This window comes from Lutra lutra, chromosome 5 (assembly GCF_902655055.1).
Source record: "Lutra lutra chromosome 5, mLutLut1.2, whole genome shotgun sequence".
NCBI classification, from domain to species: domain Eukaryota; kingdom Metazoa; phylum Chordata; class Mammalia; order Carnivora; family Mustelidae; genus Lutra; species Lutra lutra.
Window position 1 is genome coordinate 126232169 of NC_062282.1, and position 19997 is coordinate 126252165.

At 36.1% G+C, this 19997-nt stretch overlaps 1 protein-coding gene across 1 annotated transcript in view; it reads right to left on the reverse strand.

Annotated features, from left to right (window-relative positions):
• Window positions 1–19997, reverse strand: part of SLCO4C1 (solute carrier organic anion transporter family member 4C1) — a 65305-nt gene that overhangs the window by 22585 nt on the left and 22723 nt on the right. The window contains exons 3-6 of the mRNA XM_047731617.1: window positions 10052–10234; window positions 4421–4517; window positions 2437–2558; window positions 1004–1122 (exon numbers count right to left, since the gene is read on the reverse strand). Coding sequence (XP_047587573.1) covers window positions 1004–1122; window positions 2437–2558; window positions 4421–4517; window positions 10052–10234 — 521 coding nt within the window. The remainder of the gene's footprint in view (window positions 1–1003; window positions 1123–2436; window positions 2559–4420; window positions 4518–10051; window positions 10235–19997) is intronic.

The window sequence follows — 19997 nt, forward strand, 5'->3', positions numbered from 1 at the left end:
ACTTCTAGGACTAAAAGAATGTGATCCGAAAGTGTCCATCCTGTCAGAAATATCATTTAATATTCAAGGATACTTAGATGGTATTCTGCCCGAGGAAAACTAGAAATCAAATATAATACCCAGAGAGATCTGAATCAGAATTTAGACCTCGAGGCATGAAACTGTAAGGATTAAAAAAAGAAAGCAGCAGGGAGTAATAACCCTTGATGGCATAAGAATTTATAAAATAAATAAAGTTAGTATAAAATACAACAGTAGTTGGAATTAAAAATCATGAACAGTCTCAGGAAAACACAAGAATTTGCCTGCATGGGAGAGAACAGAGTTGGTAGGTGGGATAAATGGAGTAAGAACATTTTAGGCTTTCATTTGAGGGGGGAAATGAAAATAATTGAAAAGTATGTAATTTCAAATCTTGAAAAGGTAAAATTATAAACTCCTGCATGTATAAAACTTTAATGATGATAAATGGAAAGAATGCAGCAGACCATAACACCTGTTTCTTTAACCTCAAATCAAACCAAGTAACCACCAACTGCCATTTCTTTCACAAGGCAAAAATACTGGTTCGACATTCTCAAATATAGCGCTCGCTTCGGCAGCACATATACTAAAATTGGAACGACATTCTCAAATACATATTTACAATTCAGTGATAACTGATTGATCCATTCATTACGTGAGGAAAATGAGAAGGAATAATGATTGGCTATAGCGCTAATGAGGGACCACTGAATATTAATATTGCCAATAAGAGAACTCATGTTTTTTCAACCGTTCTACCCTGGAGTAGTTCTCATTTACTCAAAGCATAATAAAAATAAATCTGAAATTATTTATTTATAAGAGCTATAACTATAGTAAATAGGCAAACAAAACTGCATCATGAAAATATCTGTGTATATATAAATGCATATATTTATTCATGTGTATATGTAATATATACATATGTAGCCATTTATATGTGGAGGAAGGTATGTGTGTGTGTACAGTGTTACTTTACCTTTAGAGCAGCTGGAAAATCTTTCCAACTTGTTCCAAAATTCTCCTCTGTGTGTTTTAAGGAACTATGCTTTTCCTGATGAGTCTGGCAAGTTCTTTCACTATGAATTTTTGCTGTACCTAAAAAAATAGTAAATGTACTTGCTCCATCACTTCATTCTTCATTTTTTTAAATGCCTACTTTTTAACTGACACACAGTTCTACAAATATATAAATTCTGTAACATAAGAAGCCAGTTCCTCTATTTGTCGATCAAAATTGTACAAATTATTATGCATGTAATTTGCCTGGAGAGCTAGTATTATTCCTATTAGCTAAGGCAGTTCCAATTAGTCTAGAAATTAAACTGAGATGATTTTGTTCTAATGACATATTTATTCCCTTTATTTACAAGTATCTCTTAAATTCTTTTCTTCCTTTAGAGTGGATCTCTTTTTCATCCATTATATATTAAACGAAGTATATTTTCCCTTAGTCTCTTTAATCCTAACATGCTTTGCAGATGAAGTATTTACCATGTATTACCATGTCCCTTTGATTTTTAATAATGGCGCTGTGAATAAATCTGAGAAAACAGTCAATGTATGGAATTATTAGTTTGATGGTCCAGGGTAGAAAGAAATCAATGAGTCCATCTATTTCTACTCTGTCAACTTCTTCTGCTCACTCTGAAAAGTTAATCATCTATCCTGTTACACGTGACAGTAGAAAGAACTATTTACCAAATTTCTGCCTATAGAAAAATACTTTAACAGATAATGTATTTGAACTACATGACTATATACAAGCAAAATTTTACAGAGAAAGGAATGGATATTCTTTTCTATTAATCTTTTCTTTTCAGGCAAACTAATATTGAAATATGGTAAAAATGAGTACACTACAGTATTACTTTGGTGAAACTGAAAAAAGTAACTATAACTCTCATCAACAAATAACATCAATGATTTAAGGCAGATTGATTTTTGGTTAGTGAGAATTGAATGCAAACTAACAGTTTGAAAGATCCTATACCTTGCGTATACATAAAGCAAGTTTCCAGATAACACACAAGAAACAAATTTATTATTAAGTATATACACAATAATATGTTATTAACATGTTATATATTATTATAGTATTCTATAGTACATATAATGATTAACATAGTTATTAATAATATATTATTAAGTATATATAGATAGATAGATATAGTAAAAAAGTGAATACATACAGTTTACTGCTTTTGTTAATTGGAAATAAAGGAAAAACATGAGTAGTAAGAAAGCTACCCAAAATTGTCTTTTCAAAAAGACAAATATTCAAAAGTTTGCGTAGACGGACAACTGAAATTCTATAAAACAATGAATTTTCTAGGGCTCTTAGAAATTATAAGCAACGTTTGGCCTAGAATTGGAATAAAGCTCCTTGATTTTAAATAAAAATATGTTTACCTGGTAAGTGTTTTGGAAAGCATAAGAAAGGTATTATCAAAGACCAAGCAAAGAGCCAACACAGCAGAAATCCAATCCACCATGCCCCCAGCCATCGTGGATCATCTTCAGTGATAGCTATGCTGTAGGACAGAAAAACAAAATATAAAAGTCAACTCTACCTTGTTCATTAAAATGCAGTTATGGTAAGTATATACTTTGTAATTCAAGTGCATATATAAGGGAATAGTGTTATAATACCCAACATTTTAAGTTGAGTCATTGTGATGAATCAGACAACAGAGAGCAGGCATAAATGAGATCTATAAGAATAATGGTTTACAAAGTATTTCAAATGGCAATATGACACAGAAGTACAAAATATTTAATAGTAAATATAGGTATGCTGAATATCTGAAAGCATACGTAGAATTTCTGAACATTGTTTATCTAACTTTGGCTAAGTTTTTCTTCTCTACTAACTGAATACCTCTTACAGCAAATCACTGATCTGTGTTAAATGCCCATATACTGTGCTTCAATTAAGGCATACTTTTAAATGTAAAATTCATTTATTTTATTTATTTACTCATTTACTGAGGCATAATTGACATACAGTATTATGTTTCATGTATACAGTATAATGATGTAATATTTCTATATACTACAAAATGATCACCATATTAAATCTATTTAACATTGGTTACCATATAGTACAGAATTTTTTTTCTTGTTTTGAGAACTTAGATTTACTCTCTTAGCAACTTTCAATATACAATCCAATATTACTAACTGCAGTTGCCATGTTGTATATTATATCCCATGACTTAATTTTTACAAGCAGAAGTTTGTACCTTTTGACTCCTTTTACGTATTTCACCCATTTCCCACCTATGGTAACCACAAATTTGTTCTCTGTATCTATAAGCTTGGTTTTTTGTTCGTATGTTTTTTTTAGATTCTACATACACGTGAAATCATATAGTATTTGTTTTTCTCTATCTGACTATAAAGTTCTTCTTAATTTAACAGTATTTCATAATGATTCTCATAGTTTTATATCAATAGTTTTCTCCCCCAAACACACCATTCCTACAAATTCTCCACTGAAATTAAAAACCTTTCTCAAAAACTCAGCTCTCTGCTTCAAGAACTTTCTCTGCACGTATTTTACATAGTCTCTAAAATATAACCTGGGACTAACAGCTCAAAGAACAAATCAGGTATCTAACACCACATTTTCTTATTCATTACTCAGAGTCACACAGAGGACTATGCAGTTTTGATTCCTAGTGGTAAAATGAGAAAATATGGCCTCACCAAAATTTACCAACTTCTCTATATTCAGGAAAAAGAGAACGTAACTTGGCGGTTAAAAGAAGAATTTGGGGGTCAAAAAGATCAACTTGAATTCATGCCTCAGCCACTTACCAATCTCTGTGTATCAATTACTTAATTGGATTATTAAAAGGATTAAATTAAGTGGTATGTAAAATAAAGTAACATACAAAACCTATGACATATAGAAAATAGTATGGGATAAATAAACATTACCTATTATTATCCTCTATGGCCACATTTAAAATCACACAACTGTGACTCCCATGACCATACCAGAACTACTACAGAACTTAGTCTGAGGATCATAAACTCTTGAGGCTTTTCAGGTTATCTATATCCAGCTAAACCTACAAATAGCACAACCAGTTTTGATTAAATTCTTCTTTCTGAATAATGTATGGGGTCCTAGATGTGTATTTTGAAAATTTCACAGGTAACTTTTAAGCATCCTTATTTATGAATAAATGCATTATACTAGGAGATGGTACAGCATTAATTCAGGAAGTAATGTAGCTAAAACATTATGGAAAAATTGTGTGTATTCAGATTTTTTTCCTGAAAAAAATCCCTCCCTCTATCTGAGGAAATACTTTGGAAACGTTCTATGATGTTAACATTATTAAAATAAAATACATTTAAATTTAAAAAATAGATATTGCCTTGCCTTTGTCCCATACCCACATCAATGTACAAGGATAGCAGCTGTCCTCCCAACACATAGCCAACAGCAGGGCCTAATATTGACATAGAATAGCCAATTCCTAGAAGAACAAAGACATTGAAAATAGTCAACTGTACATGCTATGAATGTCTTACAGTAGTACAGAAAGATATATTTTATTGTAGAAAAATTGAAATGATTAGAATTACAACAAAATTACACATAATTTCAGTAAAAAAGAATACAATCTGAATGATACCACTTGTTAAGTCAAGGAGCTTAAAAATATTTTTAAAATAAATATAACTATAAAATACATTTTAAATATAAATATATATGTAATTCAGTGTAAAAGTTGTTAGACTATAATAATTGCAATAAACCCAACTATAAATTCAAGGAAAATTACATTATGTTAAATGGCAGCAAGAGGTAGTACATCTACTTTATGAATGATGATAATTACTGTTTGCAATTCTTATGGAAGAAAATACTGTGAAATGAGAAGCCTTCTCTACTGTGTACACACTCTAAAAGCAATATGTATTTTGCACTCCAACAGCTGATTTTAAAACCTGGACCTGGTGATTAGCCTGTTTCATAAAAGTAAGCCACCAATTTAAACTCCCGCACTTAGGGAATCTTCCATTTCTACTTGTAGCAGAATTAAAATGACCTTATTTCTCTCAGATATTTAAAACTTTGCCATATGTAACATTTAAATTTCTGCAAAAAATTATGCATACATTAATATCTTTATATATTACCACGTTCTGGATTTTTTATTAACTGTTAAGATTCTCACTCACATACACAAAAGACCAGAATCTATCATACCCAAAGCTAAGCATACGTCAATGATAAAAATGACTTATGTACTTGACCAAGTTGCCAAAGTAGAGGTCATGAAAGATGATCTTTTGAAGGACCACTGAGCCAAGATTCTGGAAAGGTCCAAAAAACTGGGACTGATTATTTCCTGGGCATATTTGCTGATTCCACAAAAGGCACTGGAAAGGTTAGCAATCCTTGCTAGTCTCTAGGAAGTAGGGACACCAAAGTTGCAGTTCAGTGCTGCTAACTTGGGAGTTAGACCTTATAAACTGTCCCCATCCTACATTTTATATTGGCACCTAGGAAGCTATACTGTAAAAGTAAGGGTGAGTTAGAAGTAGACTTGCCCACTAAGTAAGTACAGCTTTGCTTCAAATATACTAATTCTGTGAAGTTACATAGAGGGGACCCCAAATCATGTTCCCAAATATATCAGAGATTGGTAATTTATTAAAAAAACACACAGAGTGGGGTTTGGAGAAAAACTGTAGTATAAAACACCTATGTCAGAGTTAAAATGAAAGAGATACACAGCAGATTACTCAAAACTGAACTGGGGATTACCAAACTGGACAAATCAATTAGGTCAGTAAAAACTTATCGAGAAACACAAAAAATAAAAACAGAAGATAAAAAATACAGAAAATAATAAGAAGAATACATTTTTTTAAAGTTTTAGCATACATGTAATTGGAGTCCTAAGAGAGAATATAATAAGTTAGAAGTCGTATTTAAATGAATAATCATAGGAAATATCCTAAAGCCAATAACAAATACCAAACAATATATTTATGAAGTCATAAGAATCCACACAATGGGTTAAATAAAAGGAATTTTGTACCTATACACATCATATAAATAAAACCAATGAAAATCAAATGCAAAGAGAAGAATCTTCAAATAGCAAACCTATATGAAACAGTGGAAGTGAAAAGACAAAGGAACAGTATTTTTAAAGTACTGAAAAAAAAAAAAATCAATGGCCAACTAGTCATCTATTCCTAGTGAAAATATTCATCAGGGAAAAGGGTTAAAAAGACTATTTTTAGTTAAAGGATTCTAGGATATCTATGATGAGCAGGTATGTGGTAAAAGTATCAATTAACATTAGAATTTCATAAAATCAAGTTTACATATAAGGTCATTAGTAGATGAATAATAAAATAACATATAGCCAGGAAGTTGAGAGGGAAGAAATCAAATAATATTAGATTATCCAAAAGAAAGAAAAAAAGGGCAAGAAATAAGAAGATAGAGCAATTAGGAAGCACAGGTTAAAATGAAAGATTTAAACACAAAATAACATTAAATGAATTAAAATGTTCAATGAAAGAACAAAGGGAAACCCAGGGAAAGCATCAAAGAAATAAAGGAATAAAGGGTGAATGACCTGGAAAAGTTCGTGAAGATAGATATGTCACAAATGCATTCTAAAAAGAAGGAGATTGTGACCATTTTCATTTTGCCCATTTTTGCCTTGTTAGCATAAAATGTGTCTCATAGAAGAATGTATGCTATCAGTAATAGATGTTGTTTTAAAAGAAAGAATGGTGGACGATTTTGAAAGTGGGGAAATTAAAAGTTATAAAAAAGGAAGGATTTCATGCAAAAAAACCTAAGTATCTAGTGAAAAATATGGTTATCTGAAAGTGAAAAAAACAGTATATAAGATACTGTGATTAAGATAAGCGTTTATATCTTCCATTAACAGAAAAATAAGAGATAAAATTAAAATGAGTGTTGCAGTTTTGTTACTTTTGTTTTTTTTCCTTTACTCAAAAAAAACCCTGCCATTTGATGAATTCCTATAGTACAGGAAAGACTTAACATAGAGGCCTGTGACTGTTAACTTTAGAAAGCCATGTTGGCAAGGTTGGCCCTTGACTGGCGTTTGGGATTTATTTAAGTGTCCAGAGGGATGCCACTGTTCCACAACTAATAAGGGTTGCTCACTGTGTGGACTTTGCATAAACAATGTGGTTTTGCTGACCACCTGTATTCCTTTTGAGAGTCTAGAACTTTGATAGATGCAAGGCAGAGTGTCGTGATAGGATCAACCCCCAATAAAATCCCTGGGCACTGAATCTCTAGTGAACTTGTGGTAAAAAAAAAAAAAAAAAAATCAAATTCACTGCCGGCAGGATTAATTGCAAGCTGTATGGCTCCGCTAGGGGGAGCTAAATCTTGGCAGGCTGCACCCAGTTTTTGTCTATACTTTGCCTCCTGCATCTTCTCCCCTTGCTGATTTTGCTTGGTTTCCTTATGCTATAATAAACCATAGCTACGAGTATGATTTTATGCTGAGTCAGTCTTCCTACAGATTTATGGAGTCTGGGATGGTCCTGTGGGCCTCTACGCCACCGACCATGTTTAAATAATTTTTGAAAAACTTCTATTTTGTGTGTTATCAAAACATAAAGATTAAAATTGTCTTATCAGATATATTGATCAGAAGAGCACATCAGAAAGGAAATTTATTGAACTGGGAGACTGGAAAGCATCATCACTAGCTAATTGAAATAAATCATTGTTAACTTAGCAAATGCAAGAAAAGCTGTACAGATCAGCTGGGAGATGAGAGAGAGAGAGAGAGAGAGAATCAGAGCTTGCTGAGAGACCAAGGCAAACAAGTAGAGAAAATAAACAGAAGTGTAGTCATTTTCATATTATGGAAGAGCCTAAGTAGATTTAATGGTCTCTGTCAGGGCTACGTTGAATGTATTTGACTTCCAGGGACGATGGCAATAGGTTCTTGCTATAGACTGAATGTTTGTGTCCCCCGCCCCTGACAAAAGACTCCTGTTGAAACCTAATCCCTAATATGGTGTGAGAAGGTGGGACCTTTGGAACAGATTACATCATGAGACTGGAGACTTCATAAATGAGATTAGTGCCCTTATAAGAAGATACCCCAGAAAGCCCTGTCCTCCCATGTGTCATGTGAGGACACAGGAAAAAGATGAAATGTCTATAAAGTAGGAAGGGCCTCACCAGACACTGAATCTGAGGGTACCCTGATCTTAGACTTTTCAGCTTCCAGAGCTGTGAAAAATAAAATTTCTGTTGTTTAGAAGTCAACTAGTCTAGGATATTCTGTTTTGGCAGACTGAAAGAACTAAGTCCCCTTTATTAGAATAATAAACTGATAAAATGAAATGTGAAACACAGGCATTTAAGACAAGGCCATGAATAGCCTAGTAAGCTCTACCTTGCAAGAGTATCACAGAAGGAATTAAGAAAAATTTATGCTACCAAAAATTAGATTCCCTGCCCCGCAAGAATTGAGCCACATATAAAAAGGATTGATCGGGGGGGCGCCTGGGTGGCTCAGTGGGTTAAGCCACTGCCTTCGGCTCAGGTCATGATCTCAGGGTCCTGGGATCGAGTCCCACATCAGGCTCTTTGCTCGGCAGGGAGCCTGCTTCCCTCTCTCCCTCTCTGCCTGCCTCTGTCTACTTGTGATCTCTCTCTGTCAAATAAATAAATAAAATCTTTAAAAAAAAAAAATAAAAAAATAAAATAAAAAGGATTGATCGGAAATGAAAAATTCCATAGAATTTCTTGTCATTTCTCTTGTGGACTCTAGTCAGGTCCATGTAGGATGTAGTAAATCAGGTAGAATGGGAGAGCTCCATCCCCCACCCTGTGTAAATTAGACAGAACTCAAGTAATCTAGACAGCCTACTGCTTGGATGGCACTTCTAGGAAGGCTGGCATGCCCAGAACAGGAAACAGAGCAGGAAGTCAACAAAACTCATAACTGCATTCAACCAAAGGACATATGTCAGTAAATAATGAAACAAAAACAGAAATATTGCTATATCTGCCATCTATTGGGAATCTAATGGAAATACCCATGAAATTACAACTTTTTTTTTAAATTTTATTTTTTATAAACATATATTTTTATCCCCAGGGGTACAGGTCTGTGAATCGCCAGGTTTCCACACTTCACAGCACTCACCATAGCACATACCCTCCCCCCAATGTCCATAACCCCACCCCCCCAACCCCCCTCCCCCCATCAACCCTCAGTTTGTTTTGTGAGATTAAGAGTCACTTATGGTTTGTCTCCTTCCCAATCCCATCTTGTTTCATTTACTCTTCTCCTACCCCCTTAACCCCCCATGCTGCATCTCCTCTCCCTCATATCAGGGAGATCATATGATAGTTGTCTTTCTCTGATTGACTTATTTCGCTTAGCATGATACCCTCTAGTTCCATCCACGTTGTCGCAAATGGCAAGATTTCATTTCTTTTGATGGCTGCATAGTATTCCATTGTGTATATATATCACTTCTTCTTTATCCATTCATCTGCGGATGGACATCTAGGTTCTTTCCATAGTTTGGCTACTGTAAACATTGCTGCTATAAACATTCGGGTGCACGTGCCCCTTCGGATCACTACGTTTGTATCTTTAGGGTAAACACCCAGTAGTGCAATTGCTGGGTCATAGGGTAGTTCTATTTTCAACATTTTGAGGAACGTCCATGCTGTTTTCCAGAGTGGTTGCATCAGCTTGCATTCCCACCAACAGTGTAGGAGGGTTCCCCTTTCTCCGCATCCTCGCCAGCATCTGTCATTTTCTGACTTGTTAATTTTAGCCATTCTGACTGGTGTGAGGTGGTATCTCATTGTGGTTTTGATTTGTATTTCCCTGATGCCGAGTGATATGGAGCACTTTTTCATGTGTCTGTACAACTAACTTTTTAATAAGCCTCTATTATGTTTTTACTTATAAATTAAACAAGCAATAAAATGAAGTGATACTGAAACAATATTACAGAGAAAACTTACCAATGTAGAGAGAAGATTTGTGTGTGGGCACAGACTCATCAATAAAGGCTGTTCCTAGGGTATAGAGAGGAGTTCCTCCTGTTCCCAGCAACAGTTGTCCCAAGATGAAGACATACAAGTAGTTAGAAAGTGAAGAATTTGAAGAGTTACAGTTGGTTCTATTCCTTGTTGTTATGCAAGTACCTTTGAGGGGGAAAAAAATTAAATTGTGAATTTATGGAAATTTAGCTAAAAATTGACATATCTATTTTTATCAATTATACTTGCCTAACAGAACCATCTTTATTTCCTTCAATCACTTCATTTTGATTAAACTGTTCTTAAAATATATACATTAAGAAAATTTAAGAATTATCATGTTAAAATTTAGACAATGTAGAATAAAACTGAGAAATGTTACTTTAACAATCAAAATTAACAAATTTGGGGGTAAGTTGAAATAAACACAACTGAAGCAAGCTGTGCCTGGGAAGGAATTTTCAGATAATGGGAAAAACAAAACACAAGAAAACTAGCTTTTATTTTTCTTTCCAAGTCATAAATACAGTATGACCAGCATACTGAATTATCAATAAATACCCTGAACACATATGAAAAGCGTACTTAGGTTACATGACATTTTGGTCAAAATAGTAATTTCTTAATATTCACTACAAAGCCATAATACTTGAAGTTATGTCTAGTTCTTTCTTATAGCTCAAACTAGTTTACTAAATTTATTTTTTGAAGCAACCTTCGGCCCTAAAGAATATTCTTCTGAATATCATCAAAGGAAAAATTGTTATTTTTAAGATTTCATTAAAATCTTAAAAATCACAAAGTCTGGATATTATAGTAAACCCATATTTCCTAAACTCACCTGATAATATTAATGAATAAAAATGTTTGATAAAATATATTCCCAGTACCTTCTTTCCCTTTGAAGCTGGTAGTATCCAGGAAACTGCATTTTAACAACAGCCTTAGATCATTCTATTTTCATTTCCTTAATATCAGATCAAGATGTATTACTTCCTGAAGAGTGAGATGAGTAAGAACCCCCAAAGCACCAATCTTGAAGACTCTTTAACTGGTCCATGGTCATCAGATTTTCAGATGTAAATTTTACGTGTAAAAAACTTACTTTAACTTAAAATGTAAAATATACCCTATAATTTAAAATATACCCTATAATATACCCTCTTATAATCTGACTATTATAAGAGGTTGATGAATATTTCAGCAGATAATTTGTATTCATAACCGGGCCAAGTCTGCATTATTTGTCTTACCTCCCTGGCCATGTCAGACATTTGACCTGTGACTTCTGGTTTCAATATTCACTTTTCTGGAGATAGCAGATTGGACTAAGAATGATCTCTTATTATTTGATACCCTGCACAATTAAATATACTTACACGTATTTCCTGGTTTATTATTTTTTCCCATTTCTTTTTATAGTAGAGAAATATCTCTTTGTAGTAATCTACTTGATATTTTGACCATGTGAGTATGCTGTGGGGTTTGGTGTTTGTTTTTTCCCGAGGAAGTAGTCCATGAGGTTTCAACATGTTTAAGTATATTTTAAATAGCACAGAAAAAGACCAAGAGAAATACAAAACTCTCCCTTCCCCCTGCCTGCCTCTACTTGATACTCTCCCATGTAACTCAGATGGAGGTAATGACCACTGTCAACAGTTCCTTTTATTTTTTTTCAGGTATTTTCTCACACATTCACACATCTTATATCCATTTACTTTTTTTACACAAGTATTGTCATACTAACCATCCTGTTCTCATGCTCAACAACTTCCAGATTTCACTCTTGTGCTGACATCCTTGATGTTGGAATTTAACTGTATTTAAATTTCTTTGTGGGCTGCCATAACATCTCACAGCATAAATGTAGTATATCTTAATCCACAACTTACACTTAATAATTAGTAACATAACATTTATTATTATTATATTGTACATATATTTAGGTCATTACAAACATGTTGTGACAAGCATTTTAAGAATTTCCTTGGCATATTTATGCAAGCCTAACTGTAGTACAGTTTCTAAAAAGTGGAAGGTCAAAGTGTGTAAATACTTGTATTTTGATATTGCCAAATGCCTTATCAAAAAGTTAAACAAGGGACGCCTGGGTGGCTCAGTTGGTTAAGCAGCTGCCTTCGGCTCAGGTCATGATCCCAGCGTCCTGGGATCGAGTCCCACATCGGGCTCCTTGCTCATCAGGGAGCCTGCTTCTCCCTTTGCCTCTGCCTGCCATTCTGTCTGCCTGTGCTTGCTCTCTCTCCCTCTCTCTCTCTCTCTCTGACAAATAAATAAATAAATAAATCTTAAAAAAAAAAAAAAAGTTAAACAAATACGCAATCACACCAGCAATGCAGCAACACTTTGCATAATAAAATTAAACTACTTCCAATCTCTCTGGTTAAACAAATACATGCACGTGTGTGTGTGTACGTATTTTTTAATTCAATTTTTTAGGATCATCAATACAATGAAGCATTTCTTATATGTCTATGGCCACTTGCATATATTTTCTATGAATTTTTCAAATTTACTTCATAGGTTCCAAGTTTGATATCTTCTTAATGAAAGTCTTCCCTTCTCCAAGAGTACATATAAATTAACATGATTTTACCATAGAATTTTTCTTACTTTACAGTTGACCCCAGAACAATGCAGGAGTTGGGGCACCAGTCCCTGCACAGTCAGAAATCCATGTATAACTTTTGACTCTCCCCAAAATTGAACTACTAACGGCCTGCTGTTGAAAAGAATCCTTACTGATAAATAGTTGATTAGCACATATTTTGTATGTTTCATGTATTAGGTACTAAAGTTTTACAATAAAGTAAGCTAGAGAAAAGAAAATGTTAAGAAAGTCATAAGGAAAATATATTTACAGTAAGTACTGTACTATATTTATCAACAAAAAAATAACAACCCTGTGTACAAGTGGACCCAACACAATTCAAACTCAGGTTTTTGTGTTTCTCAACAGTATTTTTAATTCATATGTAATACAGTTTAGTGGGAAAAAAATTGGAATGTAGTATTCTGTCTGATTAACCAAATTTAACCAAATTAAATTTCTTGGGTGTGGGTTTATTTTTGGATACTGTTTTATGTAACTGATCTCGACAGTCTTTCTCTGGACCAAATCCCTTGTAATTACTTCAGTTGTCTAGGCTTTGAGATATCAACATGTTATCCCAGTTATGACCTATTTCAAGTACTACATGAAAAGCTTGGTAACAATTAACATCATCTTGTATCGTTTTTCCCAAGTAAACAAGGCCTAAGATCTACTTATGAAAACTACTATACCCAATATATTACTCTCAATATTATTTCTGAATAATTTCTATTGCTTTTCTTAGAATTGATAAAAAGAAATGACATATCAAGCCACAGAAAGGCTTGGATGAATCTTAAATACATATTGCTAAGTGAAAGAATCCAACCTGGGGAGGTGGGGTTAAGATCACATAGTAGTAGGAAGATCCTATGCTTGCCTCTTCCCTCCAAAACAGCTAGATAAAAATCAAATCATTCTAAAAACCCAAGAAATCAGAGAACTGAGAGATCGAAATGCACAACTAAAGGGAGAAAAGGCCACAACATGGAAGGTGGTTAGCATAGAGATGAGACGTGACTTTGGGGAGCGGGGAAGGAGCCCTGATGATGGAGAGTGGAGACAGAGAGAGAGGGAAAGATTGAGAGAAAGAGAAAGGGAGTAAGCGCACACAGCATGCAGGGGATTTCACAAGAAAAATACTTCCCCCAAGCTAATACCAGGGAAAATGAGAGGCACTGATTATTTTTAGTTTTCACAACCAGTGTAACTCAAAAACTGGAGTTTTAGAAATCCGTGCCACTGTCAGTGTGGAGCCCAGCCAGCAGATAGTGCTTCTGGGTTGCGGGGGCGGGGGGGGGGGGGGGGGGGGGGGGGGGGGGAGGGCAGAGACCTGGAAGCAGATATTGCAATATGAGGATCCCCTGGGACAAACTGGGGGAGACAGTTATTCCTTCTTGGAGTGCATGTGGGAGAGGTGGCATTACATCTCAGGGGACAAATGTGACAGAGGGCACCACTGTGCTGCCCAGTCCCTTAGCACAGACACACCCACTGAAAGCAGCTACCCTGGACACCAGCTTTTTGCTCTGCTTTTCTCTGAACTCCAAGCTCCTATGAATTGGTCTGGGACAAACTGGCACCAGCCACAGCGTAGGGAGACCCTCCTTCAGAAGACCAAATATAGTCTGTGTTGAGCTGGGTCCCTAAAGTTTAGAGTTTTGAAAGTCAGCTGGCATGCCTAAGATAAAACACAGTGCAGTGCACTGCTAGGAAGGCAGACAGTCTGGACACAGACAGGATGAAGGCAGGGACCTGAGGAATGCCTGGGACACATAAGGAGAGAGTGACCCCTCTTCTGCAAGGGCTTCCCAAATAGCATCAGGCACAAACTGTGGAGACCAGACCCCCTGGCTGACACTATTTTTCTCTGCCCCACATCAGCATGGACTGACTTAAGTAAGCAGAACAGCACCAACAGTGAAAGCCTCAGCCGCTTACACAAAGCCCCACCAACCTGTGCTCTGCAGGTGATTCTTTACAAGGGCAAGTGTGCCTGAGAACCAGAGCACCAGAAACCCAGCACTCCTCCCCCAGGAGACCGGGATGAACCTCCCACAGACACCAAGTCCACTGACCACAGAATGCTGCAAAGCTTCAGCCCTAGTGGAAACAGGATCCAGTCCCTTTTAACAAGCAGCCCATAACACACCTAGTTAAAACTCTCCACACTTTGGACAAGGACCAAACATTCCCACTGCTGGCAAGGACAAACTCTGCAGAATGACCTGAGGGAAAGAGCAGCCAAAACACAGGAACAGAGTGCACACAACATACACCAGAAACACTGCCTAAAGTCCCAGGTCCTGGAGGTTACAGTCCCTCTTCTTCATAAAGCTATTACTCTCGGGAGCAGGAAACATAGCAGGCTTTCTTAACACAGAAAAGAAGACAGACACTGAGATAAAATGCCAAGGAAGAGGAATTCATCCCGAAAGAAATAACAATAAAAGGTCATGGCCAGGGATCCAATCGGAACAGATAAAAGTAATATGACTGACCAAGAATTTAAAACAACAATCATAAGGATACTAGCTGGGCTTCAGAAAAGCAAAGAAGACACCAGGGAGTCCCTTACCACAAAGATAAAAGACCCCAAACTAGTCAGGCTGAAATAAAAATGCTATAATCAAGATGCAAAGCCAAATTTATGTAATGGGCACAAGGATGCAAGTAGCAGAGAAACAAATCAGTGATACAGGAAACTCAGTGACTACATGAAACATAGTAACATTCATATCATAGGAGCCCCAGAAGAAGATGGGGAAAAGGGGGCAGGAGGTTTATTTGAGGAAATGATATCTGCAAACTTCCTTAATCTGGGAAGGAAACAAACATCCAAATCCAGGAGGCACAGAGAACTCCCACAAAAATCAACAAAAGCTGGCTAATACCAAGATACATAATAGTAAAATTTGCCAAACACAGAAAAAAGGAAAAAATCCTAAAAGCAGCAAGGCAAAAGAAATCCCTAACTTCCAAGGGAAGACGTATAAGGTTTGCAGCAGACCTATCAACAGAAAACTGACAGGCCAGAAGAGAATAGCATGATATACTCAACATACAGAATGGGAAAAAAATGTGCAGTCAAGAATACTTTATCAAGCAAGGTTGATAAAAGAATGTGAAGGAGAGATAAAGAATTTTCCAGACAACCAAAACTAAAGGAATTCATGACTACTAAACCACCCTGCAAGAAATATTAAAGGGGACTCATTGAGTTGGAAAGAAAGACCAAAAGCAACAAGCACTAGAAAGGAACAGAGAAAATCTCCAGAAACAATGATCTGATAGATAACACAATGGCACTAAATTCAAATCTATCAATAATCACTCTCAATGTAAACGGACTAAATGCTCCAAAAAAAGACAGTGGGTAACAGGATTTTAAAAAAAAAAAAAAAAAAAAAAAAAAAGACCCATCTATATGCTTCCCATATAAGAGATTCTTTCAAACCTAAAGACACCTGCAGATTCAAAGTGAAGAGATGGAGAATGAACATCAAAAGAAAGCTGGAGGGGCACCTGGGTGGCTCAGTGGGTTAAGCCGCTGCCTTCGGCTCAGGTCATGATCTCAGGGTCCTGGGATCGAGTCCCACATCGGGCTCTCTGCTCAGCAAGAAGCCTGCTTCCCTCTCTCTCTCTCTCTCTCTCTGCCTGCCTCTCCGTCTACTTGTGATCTCTCTCTGTCAAATAAATAAATAAAATCTTTAAAAAAAAAAAAGAAAGAAAGAAAGCTGTAGGGGTACCTGGGTGGCTCAGTTGTTAATCGTCTGCCTTTGGCTCAGGTCATGATCCCAGGGTCCTGGGATAGAGCCCCAAGTCTGCTCCCTGCTCACCAGGAAGCCTGTTTCTCTCTCTCACACTCCCCCTGCTTATGTTCCCTCTCTCACTGTCATTATCGCTGTCAAATAAATAAATCTTTAAAAAAAAAAAGAAAGCTAGAGTAGACATACTTGTGTCAAACAAACTAGATTTTAAACCAAAGACTGTAACAAGACATGAAGAAGGGCACAATATCATAATAAAGGGATCTATCCAACAAGATCTAACAACTGTACATATTTATGCCCTGTACATATTATGTACATATTATGCTAGGAAGCATCCAAATATATGAAACAATAACAAACATAAAGAAACTCATTGATAATAACACAATAATAGTAAGAAACTTTAACACCCCACTTACAACAATGAACAGATCATCTCAGCAGAAAATCAACCAGGAAACAATGGCTTTGAATGACACACTGGACCAGGTAGACTTAACAGATGTATTCAAAACATCTCACCCTAAAGCAGCAGAATATACATTCTTTTCGAGTGCATATGGGGCATCCTCCAGAATGGACCACATACTGGGTCACAAATAGGCTTCAACCAGTATAAAAAGACTGAGATCAGACCATGCACATTTTCCAACTGCAGCTTTATGAAACTTGAAGTCAACCATGAGAGGAAAAATTGGGAAGATCACAAATACATGGAGGTTAAAGAACATCCTACTAAAGAATGAGTGGGTCAACCAGGAAATTAAAGAAGAAATAGAAGAAATACATGGAAACAAATGAAAATGAAAACATGATGGTCTAAAACCTCTAAGATACAGCAAAAGCAGACATAAGAGGGGAGGATATACCAATACAGGGCTACCTCAAGAAGCAAGAAAAATCTCGACTATACAACTTAACCTTACACCCAACAGAGCTGCAAAAGGAACTGTAAATGAACCCTAAAGCTAGCAGAAGAAAGGAGAGAATAAAGATTATAGCAGAAATAAATGATACAGGAAAAAAAAAAATGATAGAAAAGATCAATGAAACTAGGAGCTGGTTCTTTAAAGGAATTAATAAAATTGATAAACCCCTAGCCAGACGTATCAAAAAGAAAAAAGAAATCACCAGTGAGAGAGGAGAGACCACAACCAACACTAGAGAAATACAAACAATGACAAGATTTCATTGAATCATCAAGAATACTGGGAAAAATTATATGCCAACAAATGGGGCAGTCTGGAAGAAAAAGGATGAAAAGTTTGAAGTCAAGGAGGGGTTCTCTGAGCTCTTGCTGGCTTTAAAGATGGAGATGACCACATGCCAAGGAATGCAGAGAGCTTCTAGAAGCTGACAGCAACAACCAGTGATGACTGTCAAGGAAATGGAGATCTCAGTTAAACAATCCCCCAAAAGCATTACTTCCAACAGTTTAATGAGCCTGGAAAAGGAGCTTCTGAAGAGCTGCAAATGAGAATGTAGCCAGCTGACACCCTGAGTTTCAGACTCTGAGCAGAGAACCCAGCTGAGCTGTGCCAGACTCTTGACCCACAGAGATAGTAAGATAGAATTACTGTGCTGTTTCAAATTCAGTTTGCATAATATGTTATGCAGCAATAAAAAACCAATACGAACATCTTACAAAAAGTTAACCAAGGAAGAATTTGCTTCCTTGAACGGTGAATAATAACCAAAAAGGAAAACCAAAACACACGGCAGAAGAGTCTCCACAAAAACATCACTATGATGTAGATTTTTCAATTACCGTAGTTCCATGCTTTAAAAGTGATGACAACAATTGCTTCTTAAAATCAAAAACTGAGGGGCGCCTGGGTGGCTCAGTGGGTTAAGCGGCTGCCTTCGGCTCAGGTCATGATCTCAGGGTCCTGGGATCGAGTCCCGCATCGGGCTCTCTGCTCAGCGGAGAGCCTGCTTCCTCCTCTCTCTCTCTCTCTCTCTGCCTGCCTCTCTGCCTACTTGTGATCTCTCTCTGTGAAATAAATAAATAAAATCTTTAAAAAAAAAAAAATCAAAAACTGAAAATGAGGATTAAATAAGCTCATAAATGTGATGAATAAGAGAAGGAAAAAATAGATGGAAAAAATTCAAGGCAAGACATGAAATAAAATGAAAACTACCATAGAAATGAAAGTCACATCAAAATGGGCAAAAGAAAACAGGACTCTGAGAATTACAAGGAGAGAGAATACATATCCGTGACTTGAGAAATACGAACAAAATTAAATAAACCAAAACTAAGACTTAAAAGATTTGAGAGAAAATTACAGAAATGAGACCCAGACAAAGAAAATCAAATATGTGCACAATCAACCAGAATAGGAAAAAGTATATACTTTGAGGTAAAACTTAGGAAACTTTTCTGAAATAAATGATGACCGATCTATAATTTAAAAGGGCATAAGGCATCCCAGGAAATTTGATGCAGGGCTTTCAAGACTATTCCCTTATAAAGTTATCAGATTTTAAAGATGAAGAAACACTTGTGCCATCAAGAAAAAAGATAATAACTTATGGAGAAGGAAATAAAAAACACTTAACTGGCATCAGACTTCTCTAGAGCAGCATTAATCTCATAAAGCAAAGGAAATTATTTTTAAAAAGTAATCAGTGAAAGAAAAGGTAACTCATAAATCTTAAAACTATCATTCAAGTATAAAGGCCAAAGACAAATATTTAAACACATTATAAATCTCATGGAATTACCCTTTCCTGAAAAAAAAAAAAACAAAAACAGCAACTACTAGAGGGTTCCGTTCAGCCTACCAAGAAATACTTCATTCTGAGATGCCACGGAGACATGAAGATTATCCATCCTAAGTAATATTAAATAATTTATTACATTGCACCTGTTATAAAACAGATTTTTCAAACAGCTAGGTTTACCTATTACGTGAATTACGCAGTATTATTAGCTGAAGAAAGTGCCTGAACCCAGAATTTCAACATCTAATGAGAAATAAAACAATTCCTGGCAAAATACGTTCAACACTAATTTTAAAACATTGTTTTGACAGTACGCCACAAGAGGGAGCGCCTGCGCTCTTCATGAACAGAGGGAATGTTGCCAATAAAACTAAGGCTTAGAACTTTGCTTAAGCGACAAACCAGTGTTCAGTCCTACCCACTAATCTGTGCAGCTACTAAAGGTAAAGGAGAAAATGAAAATCTACATACCTGGACATTTATAAGTTAAATATCAAACTTAGTCCAATCCGCATCCCCACTCAGAGGCTCACAGCCTGTTTCTCCGCAGGCATTGACCTTCAAAACCTGGACGTTAAGAAATCACGTTTTCCTCTGGGCCCATCCTGCGGCCAAGGGTAGGGCAGGATGCTGCAGGCTGAGATGGGATTTCACTCCCCCAGTCACAGGGGGAGTGGCAGGCAGAGGGAGAAGCAGGCTCCCCGCTGAGCAGGGAGCCCAATGCAGGACTCTATCCCAGGACCCTGAGATGATGACCCAAGCCTAAGGCAGTCTCTTAACCAACTGAGCCACCCAGGCATCCCTAGAACCATATTTC